This window comes from Pinus tabuliformis, chromosome Q (genome assembly GCF_031772625.1).
Source record: "Pinus tabuliformis cultivar Carrire ecotype Pingquan chromosome Q, CPIR1, whole genome shotgun sequence".
NCBI lineage: Eukaryota > Viridiplantae > Streptophyta > Pinopsida > Pinales > Pinaceae > Pinus > Pinus tabuliformis.
In genome coordinates, this window is record NC_142296.1 from 1,238,127,866 (window position 1) to 1,238,148,085 (window position 20,220).

Genomic DNA, 20,220 nt, shown 5'->3' on the forward strand with positions numbered 1-20,220 from the left:
ATCGGAATCATCACAGCAACCCCTGTCATCATCATCCTTGTCACCAGAATCAAATCTCTTTTTCAGGGGCATTCTTGACCCAGAAGCCTTCCTATTTGCTGTCCCAGCATCATCTGAATCATCGTCATCAATGTATTTCGAGTCACTGCCATCATCTGAATCAGAATCTTCCAGTCTCCCTTTCGCAGGATTTCGGTTTTGCTTTCCATCATTGGTAGATGTTCGACCAGCTGCTTCTAGCAGCAAATGCTCCAGTTCAGCCATAACTTTTTTTTTCCCCTCTACACACCCACGTCGATTGAATAGTCCGTTCCCTGGCTAGAGCAGAGACTGCAAATACCACTCAATAGATCTTCAAAACCTAAAACCTACTGTCCATCAAACAGATTGAAATTGTGAGAGGCAAACCACACCATGGAGCTTAATAAATGTACATCACCGACATTACGTTTTGTAATACATGGTCCCTACAATGAAAGGAACATTACTATCTCAATTAGTTCAAAAGAACCCTTAGACCTGTAAAGAAAGCACATTGAACATAGAGATGGCAAATTTCAAAAATATTTATAAGTAACATAAATGGATGGAAAGGTCCAAAATGCAACCTGTTCTCTGACAGCATCACTGGCAACACTAAGAAGTTGCACAAACTTGGGCATAGCTCCATGATAAATCACAACTCTGGTATGCTCTGAGGTTCCAGATGCAATATTTGTTAAAGCCCAGGCTGCCTCAAACTATAATATGACCAAATTAAAACGATATTAGATTACCACAATATAATGTCAATTCAATACTTAGAATCTCATTTGAAAAACAGATCATACCTGAAGCTGAGGGAAATCATCCCTTGCAAGAAACTCTACAAGTCGAGGGACCACACCCGCAGCGATAACTTCCTCAATTGGAGGACTGCTTTCCATCATTGGTAGATGTTCGACCAGCTGCTTCTAGCAGCAAATGCTCCAGTTCAGCCATAACTTTTTTTTCCCCTCTAAACACCCATGTTGATTGAATAGTCCGTTCCCTGGCTAGAGCAGAGACTGCAAATACCACTCAATAGATCTTCAAAACCTAAAACCTACTGTCCATCAAACAGATTAAAATTGTGAGAGGCAAACCACACCATGGAGCTTAATAAATGTACATCACCGACATTACGTTTTGTAATACATGGTCCTTACAATGAAACGAACATTACTATCTCAATTAGTTCAAAAGAACCCTTAGACCTGTAAAGAAAGCACATTGAACATAGAGATGGCAAATTTCAAAAATATTTATAAGTAACATAAATGGATGGAAAGGTCCAAAATGCAACCTGTTCTCTGACAGCATCACTGGCAACACTAAGAAGTTGCACAAACTTGGGCATAGCTCCATGATCAATCACAACTCTGGTATGCTCTGAGGTTCCAGATGCAATATTTGTTAAAGCCCAGGCTGCCTCAAACTATAATATGACCAAATTAAAACGATATTAGATTACCACAATATAATTTCAATTCAATACTTAGAATCTCATTTGAAAAACAGATCATACCTGAAGCTGAGGGAAATCATCCCTTGCAAGAAACTCTACAAGTCGAGGGACCACACCCGCAGCGATAACTTCCTCAATTGGAGGACTGCCTTCTGTCACATATATTTTTTCAGATGGCCATTTCCTAAAGACAAAAAAAAATGGTAATAAAGATACATATACTCAAGACTATTACCAACAGAGAGAAGCTTCCTGAATTGAGTTGGTTCTTCTAACTGCATGGTAGGATCATCAGACCAGACCCCTGCTACCATTGCAGGAAGACTCTCCAACTGTAACATATCCAACATAATCTTAGTAAGACTCCCTTGTTATATTTTGGCTATAACATATTTGGGCTTAATTTAAGTCATTATTTATATGTAATTGATGCACAATTGTAAATAGAAATTTAAACCCATTGTCCTTGCATGTCCCACAGTTGGACATTACTTGTCATGCAAGTTGCAACATGTTGTGTTGCCTTTAAAAACATGTTATAAAGTAAGCAATTTCAAAAAATAGAAATTTCAGCTGAGCAACCAATGAGATCATTGTTCAATGGTGAATGCAATGGTGTGTCAGGCGACGCACCAAAGATCTAGTCTTCCACAACACCAATAAACGGTTGGGACAAAATTTAAGCACTGTCTTATTTTTATGGAAAGAGAAAATCCCTGTTGCCGCAGCTTGGCAAAACAAAAGTGATTGTGATGCATGGTTCATCTTAGAAGACCCCAAAACTGGGCCACTTGCAATGCCTAACATAGTCTAGCCCAAATGTAATCCTTCTGGAATTTAAAGGAAGCACATCTCCCCATTTGCATAAGTCCATTTTTTGGATTGGAAAACAAACTTTCTGGGCACCCCAATTGAATTTGAACTATGTGTACAAGTTTCCAGGACAGCTGAACTGGGGAGATGGGAGGAGGGGTGTTTAGAACGACCAGAGCACACCCCCAAACATTTCATGGGTTGGCCAGTTGGGGACTCATGAAATAGAACTAATTTACTGCATAAATATCAATTTTTATTGGTTCTAAGTTGCTTTTTTTTATTGCACTTGCCTTTCCAGGGGAAGTGGATTACATATACATATATAGTTTTCTGCATAAATATCATTTTTTACCTGCCTTTCCATAATTTAATTTTCCAACCCCTATCCGAAGCACGGTTGTCAGTTTCTCCCATATCTTCCCTCTCTTTAGTGGTTGGGGATTCAGTATGAGCTGAGTTCTATTACTTCTATCATTTTCAAATGTTTCGATCATTTCAGTCTTGAATGCCGCAAAAATTATTTGATCATAAACATCATCGATCTCACAGAGGTTTTTTATGGTGTCAGGACCAGATGCTATTCTCAGGTCTTTTCTTATCACCTGGCCTAAACGGGATGTCTCATTTTTCATCCATCGGTCTTGGCATGAGGTTTTATCCAAACATCTAGCCTCAATTTGATGAATAGAGGTTTTGTAAAATTGCATAAGAAATATTATTTTCCAAAATTAGACCAAAGATGAGCTGGTAGATACAGATGGCATAGTTCTTTTTAGTAATTAAAGATGTAATTAAATATCATCAGTCAAACTTAGCCCAATATAGAGGGCTTAAACTATGCAATTTGTTTCAGATTCGAATGTACTTAGGGATGAGACAACAATTTCAAATATCCAAGTCAAAAATCAGAAAGTTGGAAATTAATCTAAATTTGAGTGGATAAATGAGTTTTCACGAGCAGTCAGTTAACAAAGTGAAGATTTCTAGGCAGAATGTCAGCAACTAAAAAAAATTGATAAACACCGATCACTAATATAAAATAAATAAAATTGTTACCCGAGATAATGTGTAGGTGAAGACAAAAGAGGCATCATAAAAAAAACTCTCCAATGCTACTCCAGATGGTTCACCGAACAAATCAAATTTATAAGATGATGCAAGAGAAAATGTCTCATATTTCAAGGAGAAAAATGAGTAGATTGAGGATTATTCCTAAAGAACATCCTCAGAAAAGTTTTCAGCATTCATGGATATAGATGCTAGAATTTTGAAAGGCGTAAAGGCTCAACTTGCAGAATCTTTGTCTTAAAAAACAATTTGACTTACAGAAAAGTTTTCAGCATTCATGGATATAGATGCTAGACTTTTGAAAGGCGTAAAGGCTCAACTTGCAGAATATTTGTCTTAAAAAACAATTTGACTTATTTCAACACTGTTATAATGAGGTTTTATCCAAACATCTAGCCTCAATTTGATGAATAGAGGTTTTGTAAAATTGCATAAGAAATATTATTTTCCAAAATTAGACCAAAGATGAGCTGGTTGATACAGATGGCATAGTTCTTCTTTTTAGTAATTAAAGATGTAATTAAATATCATCAGTCAAACTTAGCCCAATATAGAGGGCTTAAACTATGCAATTTGTTTCAGATTCGAATGTACTTAGGGATGAGACAACAATTTCAAATATCCAAGTCAAAAATCAGAAAGTTGGAAATTAATCTAAATTTGAGTGGATAAATGAGTTTTCACGAGCAGTCAGTTAACAAAGTGAAGATTTCTAGGCAGAATGTCAGCAGCTAAAACATTATTTCCATATGATATAAAATTTCAAAAAAACACCCAAAAAAATTGATAAACACCGATCACTAATATAAAATGACACAAAATTGAGAGGGGATAGGTTGCAGCTACGGGGATCAAAGAATGTCCTTAGAAACTCAGAATCATTGCCATATAGAGCTCTTTGATATGCCAGCATTGTGGCAAGAGAAAGACTGTGGATGCCATCATGAGTAGTAGCACTTTCTGCAGGAAGCCCATAGAACATAGAATTTGCAATTTGAGAATGCCCTAGGGGAGCTGAACCGTTTATATTTAACTCATTAACAGATGTGGAAGCTTCGTTCATTTGAGCACAATCGTGATCTATTGTTCTCTTGGAAGTAGTAAATAGAAGAATGACATACCACATACCTATAAGCTATAGGGGAAGGCCTCATTGCCATACATTCAGAAAATTCATGAGTCTAGGGTAACGACATCCTGAAATAACAAACAATATAATGCCTGCAATAAAAGGTTTATTTTACACAAATCAATACGAAATTTATTCTCTGCTGAATGTAACTAAAACCAGAATAACAGGGTTGTTGAGGACAGAGAATGTCAGACTTGGGAACTTTACAGCGAATTACAGTCACTACAGAGCATGGTGGATATGTGAAGGAGACCCATTAATCGATGCAGTCCTGCATGAGAATAACTGACAATAAAGCATCACCAATTCCCTACATCCAGAAGCTTCTTTCAATGGTGCATGCAGAATGGAGATGGGTCTAATCACAAAAGACCGGATGCACCAAAAATTCTGTTGCGCAATTGCTCTCCACTGATTGGCCTCAGAATACCTGTTGGTATTTCCATTATTGATCCCTTCCTGCAGAGATAGAGAATACGGAGACAAATCATCACAATTAGTGGAATTCAGCACTGGTAACGGTACTTCTGAGATTTGTATGGGGAGACTTTCAAAGAAGTTGGCATCTATATCTCTGACCGCTCTAGTTAGGGCCTCTGTTCTATTAGGTTTAGAATTAAAATTGAGACATGGAAAAGTGGGTTTAAAAGAGCTGAGGGCGTTCAGTGAGGAAATCCCATTGAGAGGGGATAGGTTGCAGCTACGGGGATCAAAGAATGTCCTTAGAAACTCAGAATCATTGCCATATAGAGCTCTCTGATCTGCCAGCATTGTGGCAAGAGAAAGACTGTGGATGCCATCATGACTAGTAGCACTTTCTGCAGGAAGCCCATAGAACATAGAATTTGCAATTTGAGAATGCCCTAGGGGAGCTGAACCGTTTATGTTTAACTCATTAACAGATGTGGAAGCTTCATTCATTTGAGCACAAGCGTGATCTATTGTTCTCTTGGAAGTAGTAAACACAAGAATGACATACCTATAAGCTATATATATGGGAAGGCCTCATTGCCATACATTCAGAAAATTCATAAGTCTAGAGTAACCACATCCTGAAATAACAAACAATATAATGCCTGCAATAAAAGGTTTATTTTACACAAATCAATACGAAATTTATTCTCTGCTGAATCTAACTAAAACCAGAATAACATAATAACAGGGCTGCTGAGCACAGAGAATGTCAGACTTGGGAACTTTACAGCGTCACTACAGAGCATGGTGGATATGTGAAGGAGACCCATTAATCGATGCAGTCGTGCATGAGAATAACTGACAATAAAGCATCATATATTTGTGAAATTCACCGTGAGCTGCATCTAAACATGAATTAAGACTAAATTTCCAAGGCTTAAAGTAATGATTCATTACAAAAGTGTACGTGAGATGCTTGTAAAGCTCAGAAACCCTAGACGGGATGGGATGAATTCAAACCTACATACCACAAGGTAATTTCCTTTTCCTCTCTCCCATTCCTCTGATCGTTCAGCCACTCTCTCAGATTGTTTTCTGGTCTTCTATCCTCCTGCTCTTGCATTCTCTCCATTATTTGCATGTCAAAATGGCCCCATGCCAGCACTGCAAGATGCCAAGAACAAAGCTCCATGCTCAGGACCTTTGCAATGCAACAAAGTTAGGGGAGTGCATGCTGCAGCAGCAATCACTTTACACACCTTGACCTTGTCAGAGCAACATTTCAGGGTGTAGGAAATGGAGAAGGCGGCTCCTGCCTCCAGGGGTCTAATGGCCTGGTTCCCCCTTTAGGGCAGGTCCAGGTACATCTAGCTCTAGCCTTGTTTCCCTATATGGCCAGGATTCTAAGTTCTTTTGATCAGATTCAGCCAATCTACTCAAGAATCTCCTGCTCCTCCAATTACTGTTATCAGGAAGGATTCTCTGAGGGTTTTTTTGAATAGTATGTAACCATGCTATGCTGTACTCTGTTCTGAAATGCTAGTATAATAGAAAAACTAAGTCACCAAAAAAACAGCAGAAAGAAAAACACTGCAGGGCTAAGAATGTACTTTTAAAGAGCCGTCAACAGTTTTAAGCAAATTGGATTCTAAGTAATATCATTAATATGTTGTCGAGGAAAAACAATAAAAAAATAATCTATTTAACAGTACTTCCAAAAAAACACGAATAAAAATATAAAAAATAAAAATAAAAGAAGTACAACAGCAGAAAAAGCTGAAAAACAAAAATAAAACACCAGAGGGCTAAGAATGTGCTTTTAAGGAGCTGTTAAATAAAAAATACAGTTTTAAACGTATTCAATTCTGTGTTATTTTTTCAAGGAAAAACAATAAAATGTCAGCAATATTTTCAAAAACAAAACATAAAAGTATTAGTCAGTATATCAAAAAGACAATGTATTATCAAGGTTGACATAGTATATAAAGCACATTATGATATTCTCGTCTCTCAGCTGCCTTGTAGTAGTGAATTTTTCTATTACATGATCTATGCAGAATGCCCTATAAATCCAATGTTCAGTGATATCAATCTTTATGCAGCCCTTCATAACAGCCTGAATTTTATGATTAAATTACTTCTATATAACAACCTAAAACACTGAACTGTGATAAAACAACATTCATGAATTTTGCTTAAATCTTCCCGTGTCATAGGAAGTGTAGCATGTGTACAAACCTTCACCCTTACTAAGCGTAAGTTTAAATTCTAATATCATGTAATCGGAAATATTATTCTCGACCTTTAAATGCAAAATTATATTAACGTCCACCTAATTTAATAATCAGGCTGTTGATCGAAACTAATAGCACACCTACCTCAGCCTGGAGGGAAAACAAATAAGAGTTAATAGCATGGGACCCTGCAAAAGATATGATATTTGCATTTCTTTGATATTTTAGCAATTTAAGGTGTTGGAATAGATACAACAATCCTCTTTACAAATTTCTCAAGTAAAGCCTTGTAACCAAAAGACTTACCCCAGTAACTTTCACATATTGTCCGTCCCGAGCATTACTCAAGTCTGCATCCCTGTTCGAGGCTAAGAAATTAAGCAGAGCCCTCTTCCCCCAGCAAATGTTCCACGTGAACAGAAAGCAAATGACACTAAACAACGATCCGATGATAATCAAAAAGATTGCGTTGTGAACAGTAGCCACGAGAAACCCTCCTGCTATAAACCCCATTATAAACACGAGGATGACCATCCAAAATATGATCTTGGGGAATCCCTTCTGGAAGGAATATTCTTCGGCATTGCTAAGGTTGCTCACTGCTTGATTCTGATTCATACTAACGATCTTCACAGGCGCGCCTGAAGAATCCAGGGGACCAGAGGTAACCTTCTTCAATGCTCCGGAGGACGATAAAGGACCCGATGATATAGGTCCCGATGTTATAAGCCCTGTTGCCGGAAGCAAATTACCAGAGTTTGTCCTCGCAATAGGAGGAGCAGATGACTGGGGTCCAGAATTCTTGCCACCTGAAGGTGCAAGAATCCAACACCTTGAAAACCACTACAGTTTGAAAAACCGATATGCAGGCGAACAGACACCAGTCCTGCACTGTTGCGCCAAGTCGCAAACCCAGATGGAAGAATCTAACAAACAGATCCTGCAGCAAACCGTTTCTGCAACGAATGGGTAACCACTTTGATCCAACGATTGAAATTTTTGCAATCGTCTAACATACAATCTTGTGGTGCACAAGATGACAGGTGTACAATCTTGTGGTGCACAAGATGACAGGTGTACAGGGAGGGGAGTTGATTTCAGAGGGAAACGCTTTACGGCGTAAATATATTTCATACCAACCTCGCATCATAATATATTTTATTCGGATTTTGAAAATTTACCAATAAAATTTCAGCTCTTATTTCTTGATATGGTTGAGAAATCCAATTTCTCACTTAATAATAAAAATACACTTCCATATTTAACGCGCGAAGGTGTTTAGTCTTTTGCTAAACGAATTAAACGTAAGGGACTACAGATTAAGATTTATATATATATACATATGTATGCACAGCTTATTGATATGACTATAAATTTAAATTTTCGTTTGCAGATAATTTCTTGCAAATTGGAGAGATGGAGAACGGAGATTCAACGGGCTTGGAGATTTTCACAAACCCTTTCGATATTCCACGAGATAAGCTTCTCAGGTGCTCTCTCTATTTTCATTATAACTTCCCTCTTACTCCTGATGACGGGTTTGGGTTTTCTCTAGCACCTACGTGGCACCTACTCAATTTAACGGAGTCTTGCAATTTACATCTTTCCACTTCCTATGGCAAAGTAACGGAGTCTTGCAATTTACATCTTTCCACTTCCTATGGCAAAGGAGCCAACCACAGGGTTTTGTCATGACAATTGATCAAAAATAACCCAAATCTAGTATAGGTTACGTTTAAGGGAGATGATTACAATGTATATTATTACTAGCCCATCTAGACTCAGGTCTGATATACGCCGCAAGGTTAGGAAGCTCGATGCGGCATATTTTGAGTCTCAGTATTTGAATTCAAGACATGCTTATCGAGTTTCCTAACCTTGAGGTGCATATCGAACGCAGGTCATTAAGAGTCGATGGATCACTTCCACCCTCACTCGGGATGAATTCACTTTTCTTTGCATGGTAGAAATTTAATGTTTTGTTTTTGCTAAAAGAAAAGATACTATTTTACAGACCTCATAGATATAGGGTTTTGTCATGAGTTCTAGTGGATACTGTTAAAATAACTATTCCAGGATGTGCAATGCACACCAGAATTTGTGTAACAATGAAGATAGCAGATTTTCAGTGCTACCCGATGCTCAAGAACTTGTCTCCAAGCGGATAGTATAATGCATGATTTGTGAATTATATTGTAATGCTCCAATTGACAAGGAGGTAGCTTTGGGGTCTGTAAAAGGGGAATATAAATCCATATATACTACAGAGAGATTAGGCTCATCAAATTCATAATCGGACATTGTCTTACATGAAGTGAAACAAGCCCATATGTCTAGGCACAAAGGTGTTGCTCGATATGGTTAAACTGCTGCCTCATAACTCCATACGAATTATGATGTGTAAGTCTGGACCCCACTATGGCTGACTCAACAAGCAACTTAAAAATTTTTTATGATGTGTAAGTTTGGATTCCACTATACCTGATTCAACAAGCCAAAAAGAAAAGACTCGTAAACCGTATCGATGCTGGCAATTAATGGCAATGTTAAACTTTTAAAGTAAAAATTGACAATTTCCTTTATATTTTCTTCACCTTTTACTTAATTTTTTAACTTTACTATTAATTGTTTTAGGATGTTTGAAAGTGGTTCCAATCTTATTAGACTTAATTTGGATAAAGTACAATTTCATATCTCATTCAAAATTTAGCAGGCCTAAAATTTTTCAGGATTTCAAGATCAGTAGAATTGCAACATTGTCATTGGATAATATCACGTATGGGGGTATAGGATTGGCATTTAATTGAGAGCACCAAGCCTTTTATGTACCTTGATGTTGCTAGTATTGATTGTTGAAGTCCTTTGTCATGGTCTTAACGAAAATGCACCCTTCACAATTATTGGTTAGGCATGTTAAGCTTTTTCTACCATGTTATAAGGCTTGGATTAGACAATTTTATCAAAATAGGGTGGTGTTGACCAATGTCCCTAAAGGATTGAGGTAGAGGCAAAGGCTAGAGAAGAGGCAAACAGTGATACTAATGATAAGGATTCGGATATAAGTGATGGAACATTGCTTATCATTTAAATGTTCTTGCTCATTTATTCATAATGCTTGCTTTCAAGATTTCAATATCTTTTTGGAATCATGGTTTGGAATCTTTAAAATATAATATTTTCATTTTCATTTAAATATTTTATGTATTTTTTATTAAACCAAGTCATTGAAATCAGATTGGTCCAAGACAAATTGAGTCAGAGTTGAACCACGATCAATTCCGAGTTTGAAAACATTGGTTTGGAGAGCTTGACTTGTACCTACTACCAGATTTGTGATATATCTATATCTATCTATCTATCTATCTATATATATATATATATATATATATCCAAATTTTGTGTACTTGCAGATTTGATTTTCAGTTTATGTTATCTTCATGATCAATTAGATTCCAGGCTTGATAATATATACTGATTTGATATAACAAAAAATAAAATTGGTGAAGTGATTTAACACATATTTAGAAGATCAGAGAGCAGAAAAGAAGTGAAATATTGCCATTGTAAAATAATATTTCAGATTCAGCCCTAGGGCTAAAAGGTCACAGGAAATAAATCAGAGAAACCTCATGTAAATCAGGTGAAATTTTAAATTTGAATTAAAACTTAAAAGTGAAACTTCAAAATTTCAACGATATTTACAACTTTTAACATCTCAAACCATGAGCATATTATATGCCCAATATATATCTTGTCATATTCATTTGTTCCTGCATATCTTGAGGCATCTTCATAGCTGAAGTGATGTCAGTGTGATTATTTCTGTCAAATGTCTCTCCAGGCAAGATTTGAGATATGGACCAGATAAGTGTCTGTTATATATTTTTGGCAGTGTGTTTAGTTCAGTCAAATGCATCTAAAGGCAAGATTTGAGATATGGATCACATAAGTATTAAGGTGTCTATTGGATATTTTTGGATCTTAACACCATGAAGAGTAATGCAATGTGACCAAGGCCTGATATGCACCGAGGCTGTGATATACAAATTTGATTTTCTTTAGTAGCTGCTTGCTTTTAGGAGTTGCATTTGCACTCCCACTGCTTATTATTTCTGATGTAAAATTTTAAAGCCCGTCAGGCCTACTTTTTTGGTTATTTGTGGACATTAATAAAATTATTTTATGTACTTTTATCTTATTTCCTTATTCATTGGTTTTCTATTTCTTTCTCACCCCCTGATTTTCCACCTTCATTTCCACAGTTTTGGTTCTAGTCATTCTAACGTTTCTGATTCTTTGTCCCCAGTTTCCTTGTTAAACGCAGTTGCTTTCTTTTTCAAAATTTCTTCTTGAGCAAAGCTTTACTATGCAGAATCACAGAAGAAGATTAATTGCAAAAGAAACTTGTCTTTCAAGATAGAAATCAGATAGCAGATCTATTCAACCTCAATAGGAGGTCATGAAATTACAAAGTTGTGTTTGTTAAAACAGTGACTGGTCCTTTACAAATTGGTTGTGTTAACTATCCTTTGTTGGATTCACTTGCTCAAACCAGGAACCTTATGTACTTACCTGTTCGAGTGGCAACAGCATTAGAGAATCGTTGTAAACAGGCCACAGGCCAAAGGATGAGGAAGATGAAAACACCTCTAATTAGTATTCTGGAATCTCGCTTAGCAAGCACACAAGAAGAGTTGCGAGAATCAATTCCAACAAAAAAGGTTTGTGTCATACTTTCGTAATATTTGTTTTAGGATTTTATGATGCTGTGTTCTCTATATTGACAACTACCAATTAAATTGAATTGTGATACTGAGTCATTGCTTTGCAATACAATATTCTTGACATTATCTTTTTGCTTCTTTTGTTTGCAATTACTGGCAAGAGCAAATTGGGCACATCCATACTCAAGAATTTCGCTAATAGAAAACTCATTTAACAAGGCTGCTACTTATTGTAAAACTATTAAGGAATGAATCGTATACTTTAAAGTTTATATTGCCATCAACTGGTTTTGAAGTAAATTGAACCACTCCTTTAATGAGAATGACAATACTCTGATCTCCTACTTGCTTGCTCATAATATTATATTATGCCATTAATCATCACCATCATAAGTGTTTTTCACATGTTCTAGTACCTACATAACCTGAAGAAGTCTCGTTACATAACTTCTAGGAAGTTACATTAATATGACAATGATTGGAAAATTATGTGTAGAAAGTTTGAATATGAGATAGACACAACCACTCATATGAATTACCGACACCTTCTTAGATGAAAGACATGCATGCTCTTGACTATTAGGAGAAAGGAGCTCCCTTTTCTCCTTTGTATGTCTCTTGAGACCTTTTGGCACAACCTCCTTCCTTGAAACCAACCACTAGTTGATATTGTCATATTGATGCTCAAACATGGTTGACTAACGCTTCCTCTCTCTACCGTGTTGTAGATCATCTCTTCATTCATGTGTGTTTGCCCACTTCCTCTTTGTTTGCTCACTCATGACCTTTATTCAAACATCCATCCTAAGATTTGCATGAGTAAGTCTACCAACTTTGAAGGCGTTCATTGATAATTTCTCAAATATTATATGGGACCCTTCCATCCGCTTGCTTGTTCTTTTTAATGAGGTTATTTGTTTGGGATTTCCCCGTTATTGGCCCCATCATATCATTCCCTTTGTTAAGAGATGTAGGGGGAATGGACTCAGTGGAGCACATGGCTTCAGAGTGTTGAAGTCCTTGGAGGCTTGTAGGAGTGTTAGAATCATTGGAAGCTTTTAAGAGGAGTGTTGGACACATCTCATGAAACATCCTTGTATCGGATCCTTGCTTGTGTATAACATCACCTTGGAGCTGGACATGTGTACCCTTGGAGTGTGGCGCTTCACTCGTGTGAATTACTTGTGGCTTTGTAGGCTGTTCGTAATGAGATTGTAGCTTGGAAGGTGATTTTGCATGGATCAGGTGCCATGACATGCAACGAGTCACCTTAATTATCTCCTACGGCAGTTAATTACTGAATTTCCTAAGTTGCGACTTTAGATGGTAGTTTAATTTAATTGTTGTGTACCTTTCTGTAAAAGGGAAAAGAAGTCAACGACTTATTAAGTCGTGATCAGTGGTCTCGGTGAAGTGAGATCTAATCTTGTTAAAATCTTATTTATGACAGCTGATATTTTTATTGGATCCCTCTCGTCGAGAGGTGTAGGATTGATCTAAAGATCATCTGATTCCGATAAGTATTTATGGAGATATGAATTTATTTTGATTATGGAATTATTATCAAGCCGACCAGCATCTTATGTAGGCTCTAGAAGCCCAAACGTCATGTCTATTCAACCTCTTCGTTTTTAGTATAAATAGAAGAGGACTTGAAGACATTTGCAGACACATCTCTTGTGATCTCTCTCCATGTGTTTGGGTTTTGTGGACAGAGAGATCTAGAGGAGAATACGTTGTTCTAGAGGCTGATCTAGCCTTACCCTAGCTGCAGTCAAAGTAAGGGCATTTCCAGTGAAGGAAGAAGGGACGTTTAGGTCACTCCTATGACTGTTTTGGAGTGAAAATTAACCAGCAGAAAGGCCACAATAAAGGAGACAAATTCTGGGCTGTTTTGAATATTATGTGTGGGCTGGAAACTCTGTTTCAGCAGGCCGTGGGTACAGGAAGCCACCTGTGGTAGGCTGCAGGCCCTAACCCCACAGAAAAGGCATTGCGTGGAACTGTTTTGGGGCTAGATTGAGCCCTAATCAACAGCGTGGAGGCAGAGGACTTATACAAGGGTAGGCCGCAGTTTTTGAAGGCTGTTTGGTGACTTGGTTAAGGGCTGTTGCAGCATATGGATGCCCTAACCAGTCACAGTTAGGAACAGCAGCGAAAACAGATTGGAACAACAATTTGTGCCTTGTGTTGGGTCAAGGAAGTTGACCAGTTTTGGATCAGATTGTTGGGCAGCCTGTGGGAGCAAATTTGGAGGCTTGATTGGGTGATCGTAAGCCTTCATTAGTGCAGATCTTACAATGTACTATTGGGTACCATTGACATGATGTAAGGGCAGCATGATAGATGAGATCATGGGCAGCGTGATGTATGAGATCATGAGCAGCATGATGATGCATGATGCAGCCTGATGGTGTTACACAGTAAGGTGAAGCAAATGGACGAGATGCAAAACGATGATAGGTGAAGAAGTCACCTTGGAGAATCAGTTGAAGCAGAATGTCTTCAACTGATCTCATCATTATACGAAATGATCTATGCTAGATCTAGATAAGTCAAAGTGTTGACTTCTGTTGTAAATGTACTATCTCTGTGTCTCTCTCTACTAAACTTTGAAGAACATAAAGGAAGAATTGATCAAGGGTTTCCCCACACATTGTGGAGTTTGTCCTTGGCTTGTGCCACATCTTGTGTTCTCTTGTCTTGGCTTGTCTTCTACGATTTATATTTATGTTCTATCTGCAGTTTACTTTATGCTGATGTGATTGCTAATATGGAAAAGAAATTAAATAAATTGCTCTAGCATAGAACATACCTAAACTTAACATGGTATCAGAGTTGAGGCGAAGACAATGCCCAAGCAAGAGTGAAAGAGCAATCACCAAAGACAGTTGGGACAAGACAGAAGGATCGATGGGTTCCTCATAATTCACAAATGGTGAAATCAAAGCAGAGCATATTATCAAAATGGTGCAACAGAACTTCTGATGGCCTACCTTAAGATCACCTCATTGGGAAGTTCGGATCTAAGGGTGGAAGGAAAGGCAGATGTCTTGGTTATAAGTTCGGCTCTTATGCGAAGGAGTGTCCGAATGGCAGAGATGCAGGTCATCAAGGACACGACCGACTCTTCAAGGAAGCAAGGAACCCCAGGAATGGAAGTCGAAGGTTTTAAGGTGGCATTCGTCGATGGAAAGGTACGTGTTTGAAAATAGAATTTTCAAAGATGTTTTTGAGTTCAGGGTTGTATTAAGTTACAGGAAGTCCACTGGGGACCATGTCCATTGACACATAGCACCGGAGGTCTGTGAGTCAGATGGTGACAGGGAAGCCTGAATTCAAAAGGAGCATGAAAGTACATGTTTGAGACGTATCGAAGGAAAATCTTACAAGGGGACCATTCCCCTCATGTAGCAAGTCCACAATTATGGAACAACCTGAGGAGTTTGAGATTGAGAATTAGGAATCTCACATATGCAGGTGGAAGAAAGCCCTCTATGGCTTGAAGCTAAACACTCTGGGCATAGTATGAGAGGATCGATAACTGTCTGATAAAGCTGAGATTCACTAGGAATGAAATGAATCCAAACCATCCAAAGGTTGTGGATGATAGACCTCTCATACCAGCACCTTACAGACCCTCTCACTTGCAGAAGTAAGAGGGAGTTGGATTCCGGAGATATGTTTGCAGTTAGCATGGTGAGCTCATATTTGGTTGAGCCTCATTGGATTGGTGCCAAGAATCTTCTGAGATGTCTTTAGGGCACAATCTCTCATGGATTGAAATACACTACCGGAAATATGAAACTGCATGATTATTCGAATGTTGATTGGGCAGGTAGTGTGGAGGATCACTGGAGCACTTCTTAGTGCTATTCCTCTTTGGATTTTGCTTCGATATAATGGATGAGCAGGAAGTAGAAGTCAGTTGTTATAAGCACTGCCGAGACCAAATACATATCTACGAGTATGATCTCGTATGAAGCTGCCTGGTTGGGGAAACTCCTCAGTGAGCTGTTTGTACACATGATGAATACCACTGTGATTCTCCGTAACAACTAGAGGTGGGATTCGATTATTGAGGAATCTCGTATTCGACGATTGCTCCAGCAGATAGACATTAGATACTACCTTACCCAGGCTATGGTAAGTCGATGAGCAAGGAGGCTCCATCGCACTGAGATGATGTACAGGTTGCTAAAGCCTAGGGGGAAAGATCAAATCTATGATTTTCCAGAATGACTTGGAGTCGTCAAGAGACCCTTGTACAAGAGTCCTGCATGTTGCACATATTGAACTCTGGGAGCTCTGGGGTCTTGCGGTTCTTACTAGAGCAACATACGATCACAGGGTGACTTAACCTCCCCTGGTGGTGCACACTGGGACAAGACGATTCACTCTCTTGTGGGACAAGATGATTCGCTCTCCTGTGAACAGGATGATTCGCTCTCTTGTGGACAAGATGATTCACTCTCTTGTGGGACAAGATGATTCACTCTCTTATGGGACAGGATGATTCGCTCTCTTATGGGACAGGATGATTTGCTCTCTTGTGGAATAGGATGATTCTCTCTCCTGTGTAGCAGGATGATTAGTTCTCCTGTGAGGTCTGGATGATGTGTTCTCCATGACAAATGTAGCAGGATGATTAGTTCTCCTATGAGGACGGGATTGATTAAGTTCTCCTGTTGAGGCATCCTACCCATGTAGTTTGGGACTCATGGGAAATACCTCTCATCTGATCAATGAGCAGCGAAATGAAGATAGGGACCATAGTAGTACCGATGGACGCATCGCTGTATCTACCGTACTCCCTATGCTAGGATGACCTTAATTGATCTGGGATCAATGATACTGCTTTGGGACCAGTGGTAGGAGTTGTACCTATTATGACGCTGACTTCGGGTTGGTTGAGACTGACTTTGTGTCAGTGCAGGACTGGTCTGGGACCAGTGAGAGTGGTACATACTATGACGCTGACTTCGAGTCGGTTGAGACTAGTCTGGGACCAGTGGTACACTCTCTGAGCCTACAAGACTGGTCTGGGACCAGTGGTACATACTCTGAGACTGACTTCGGGTCAGTGGAGGACTGGTCTGGGACCAGTGGTAGTAGTGGCACCCATTATGACACCGACTTTGGGTCCGTGGAGACTGGTCTGGGACCAGTGGTACACACTCTGAGATTGACTTCGGGTCAGTGGAGAATGGTATGACTCATTCTAGATGAATTCTTCTTCTTCATGGTTCAGCAGAGCTAAGTTGAGCAGGGCAAAGCAGAGCCAACAGAGCTGAGCAGAGCAGAGTAGAGCAGAGCAGAGCAAAGCAGAGCAGAGCCAATAGATTTGAGCAGAGCAGAGCAGAGCCAGTAGAGTTGAGCAGTGCCGAGCAGAGCCAACAGAGCTGAGCAGAACCAGCAGAGCTGAGCAAAGCTGAGTAGAGCAGTGCAAGGCATTGATGGCAGAGATAACACAGCCGAGCATATGGATCAGCGGATGGAGTTCTCCCTAGTTGAGAGGGAGTGTTAAAATTGGCAACTAGGGCCAAACTCCATGTGGGTCATCTTATTTATGACAACTGATATTTTTATTGGATCCCTCTCGTCGAGAGGTGTAGGATTGATCTAAAGATCATCTAATTCCGATAAGTAGTTATGGAGATATGAATTTATTTTGATTATGGAATTATTATCAATCCGACCAACATCTTATGTAGGCTCTAGAAGCCCAAACGTCATGTCTATTCAATCTCTTCATTGTTAGTATAATAGAAGAGGACTTGAAGTCATTTGCAGACACATCTTTTGTGATCTCTCTCCACGTGTTTTGGTTTTGTGGACAGAGAGATCTAGAGGAGAACACGTTGTTCTAGAGGTTGATCTAGCCTTACCCTAGCTGCAGTCAAAGTAAGGGCATTTCCAGTGAAGGAAGAAGGGACGTTTAGGTCACTCCTATGACTGTTTTGGAGTGAAAATTAACCAGCAGAAAGGCCACAATAAAGGAGACAAATTCTAGGCTGTTTTGAATATTATGTGTGGGCTGGAAACTTTGTTTCAGCAGGCCGTGGGTATAGGAAGCCACCTGTGGTAGGCCGCAGGCCCTAACCCCACAGAAAAGGCATTGCATGGAACTGTTTTGGGGCTAGATTGAGCCCTAATCAACAACGTGGAGGCAGAGGACTTATACAAGGGTAGGCCACAGTTTTTGAAGGTTGTTTGGTGACTTGGTTAAGGGCTGTTGCAGCATATGGATGCCCTAACCAGTCACAATTAGGAACAACAACGAAAACAGATTGGAACAACAATTTGTGCCTTGTGTTGGGTCAAGGAAGTTGACCAGTTTTGGATCAGATTGTTGGGCAGCTTGTGGGAGCAAATTTGGAGGCTTGATTGGGTGATCGTAAGCCTTCATCAGTGCAGATCTTACAATGTAGTATTGGGTACCATTGACATGATGTAAGGGCAGCATGATGCATGGGCAGCGTGATGTATGAGATCATGAGCAGCATGATGGTGCTACACAGTAAGGTGTAGCAAATGGACGAGATGCAGAACGATGATAGGTGAAGGAGTCACCTTGGAGAATCAGTTGAAGCAGAATGTCTTCAACTGATCTCATCATTATATGAAATGATCTATGCTAGATCTAGATAAGTCAAAGTGTTGATTTCTGTTGTAAATGTACTATCTCTCTCTCTCTCTCTCTTGTTCTCTGTTGAACTTTGAAGAACATAAAAGAAGAATTGATCAAGGGTTTCCCCACACATTGTGGGGTTTGTCCCTGGCTTGTGCCACATCTTGTGTCCTCTTGTCTTGGCTTGTCTTCTGCGATTTATATTTATGTTCTATCTGCAGTTTACTTTATGTTGATGTGATTGCTAATATGGAAAAGAAATTAAATAAATTGCTCTAGCATAGAACATTCAGGTGCCATGACATGCAACGAGTCACCTTAATTATCTTCTACGGCAGTTAATTAATGAATTTCCTAAGTTGCGACTTTAGATGGCAGCTTACTTTAATTGTTGCGTACCTTTCTGTAAAAGGGAAAAGAAGTCAACAACTTATTAAGTCGTGATCGGTGGTCTCGGTGAAGTGAGATCTAATCTCAACTGTTGAGATTAGGGATTTCACTTGAGATTAGGGTTTGATCTCTTTGATAGGAGGTTCGAGCCAAAGGAGAAATATATAGATTTGGCACGAGTTGGGATTTAGTGGAGCGCAATATTTGGCAGTGAGAGCGAGAAGAAGCTAGATCGAGCTAGCTAGAGCAAGACCAAGGCAAGTGAGATCAATAAAGGGGTTGAGTTTCTTTGTATGCAAAAGTTCTTTTATTGGGCCACACATGTGGATTGTAAAAAGGCGGTGTGAGAAAAGGGTCATGATCTTTTGCTGTGTAATTGTCGGAGCAATTTCTTGTAAGTTTGCTATAAAAAATAATTCTCCTAAATCTAAATAAGAAGCCCAATATTTGTTGGTTTTCCCCACATTGGAGTTTCCAAGGTATATTTGTGTTATTCTCTCTTGCATGTGATTGCATGTGATTGGTTTCATATATTTTCGCTTGTGTTGTTTATGTCATTAAAAACCCAAAATATTTATTATTACATGTTAGATTAGAAAACCTTGGTTATTTTTCTTTTGTGATTATTTGTTGAGACAGTAAATTTGGAACTAGGTTTAAAGAAATTAACATGGTATCAGAGTGATAGCCTCTAAATATGAAGCCAAGCGATTTGCCTCAAGTATTAGGACAAAGAATCAGAGATAAGTGCACAAGCTTCAAGGGTTTTCTACCATGGTCACCAGCGTTAGGTATGAAGACAAATTGGAAGGCTCTTTGAATTATCTGTAGTGGAAGGATTGAATCTCAACTGTTCTCAAGGAGGACAAGCTATGGAACTTCGTTAATAGAATAGTTGTGCTGCCAAGCTCAAATCCAATTGCTCTTGATTTGCAGGTAGTCAAGGAGACTTAGGCGCAGAGGATTATTCTCGATGGGGTCAAAGATCATCTCATACCCCATATGTTAGAGAAGGATACTGAGAAGAAGATGTGGAATACACTCACAAAGCTTTAGCAAAGCGACTACCAGAGTTGTAAGGGTGTTGAGGGACAAGTTGCATACCATAAAATTGTCCAGGGAGGAGAGTGTGACATCTTACTTGACTAGGATAACGCAGTTGAGAGATCAGATGGCAGTTGTTGGGACACAACTCCAGAGACTGAGTTGGTGCGTATTGCCTCAAATCACTTTATGAAGTAGTGGGAAGTGTTCATAAATTGTATTGTTGGCTGAGGGCACCTGCCCTCTTGAGAGAGGATGTGGGATGATTTAATCCAAGAAGA

At 39.0% G+C, this 20,220-nt stretch overlaps 2 protein-coding genes across 10 annotated transcripts in view; one reads left to right on the forward strand and one right to left on the reverse strand.

Moving 5' to 3' along the window:
* Positions 1-146: 146 nt before the first annotated feature.
* On the reverse strand, positions 147-7,977 carry LOC149224289 (importin subunit alpha-2-like). Of its 2 annotated transcripts, none has more exons than XM_089386073.1 (7): positions 7,457-7,977; positions 1,722-1,818; positions 1,547-1,638; positions 1,325-1,456; positions 831-1,084; positions 609-740; positions 147-371 (listed from the first exon to the last, which is right to left on the reverse strand). In XM_089386073.1, exons 1-5 carry the CDS (start codon positions 7,766-7,768, stop codon positions 998-1,000), a joined length of 720 nt encoding a protein of 239 aa, XP_089242199.1. In that variant the 5' UTR covers positions 7,769-7,977; the 3' UTR covers positions 147-371; positions 609-740; positions 831-997. The 2 variants fall into 2 exon arrangements, with proteins under 2 accessions (XP_089242199.1, XP_089242200.1); XM_089386074.1 differs by having other exon boundaries at positions 831-1,087.
* The window catches only part of LOC149224290 (uncharacterized), an 85,865-nt gene continuing 73,599 nt past the window's right edge, over positions 7,955-20,220 (forward strand). For 6 of the 8 annotated variants that reach the window (XM_089386070.1, XM_089386068.1, XM_089386069.1 and 3 more), the window contains exons 1-4: positions 7,955-8,119; positions 8,225-8,269; positions 8,544-8,640; positions 11,706-11,871. In XM_089386070.1, coding sequence (XP_089242196.1) covers positions 8,014-8,119; positions 8,225-8,269; positions 8,544-8,640; positions 11,706-11,871 — 414 coding nt within the window. In that variant the 5' untranslated portion in view covers positions 7,955-8,013. Of the gene's footprint in view, positions 8,194-8,224; positions 8,270-8,543; positions 8,641-11,705; positions 11,872-20,220 lie in introns of all 8 variants that reach the window. The other 2 variants (XM_089386072.1, XM_089386071.1) reach the window with 2 other exon arrangements.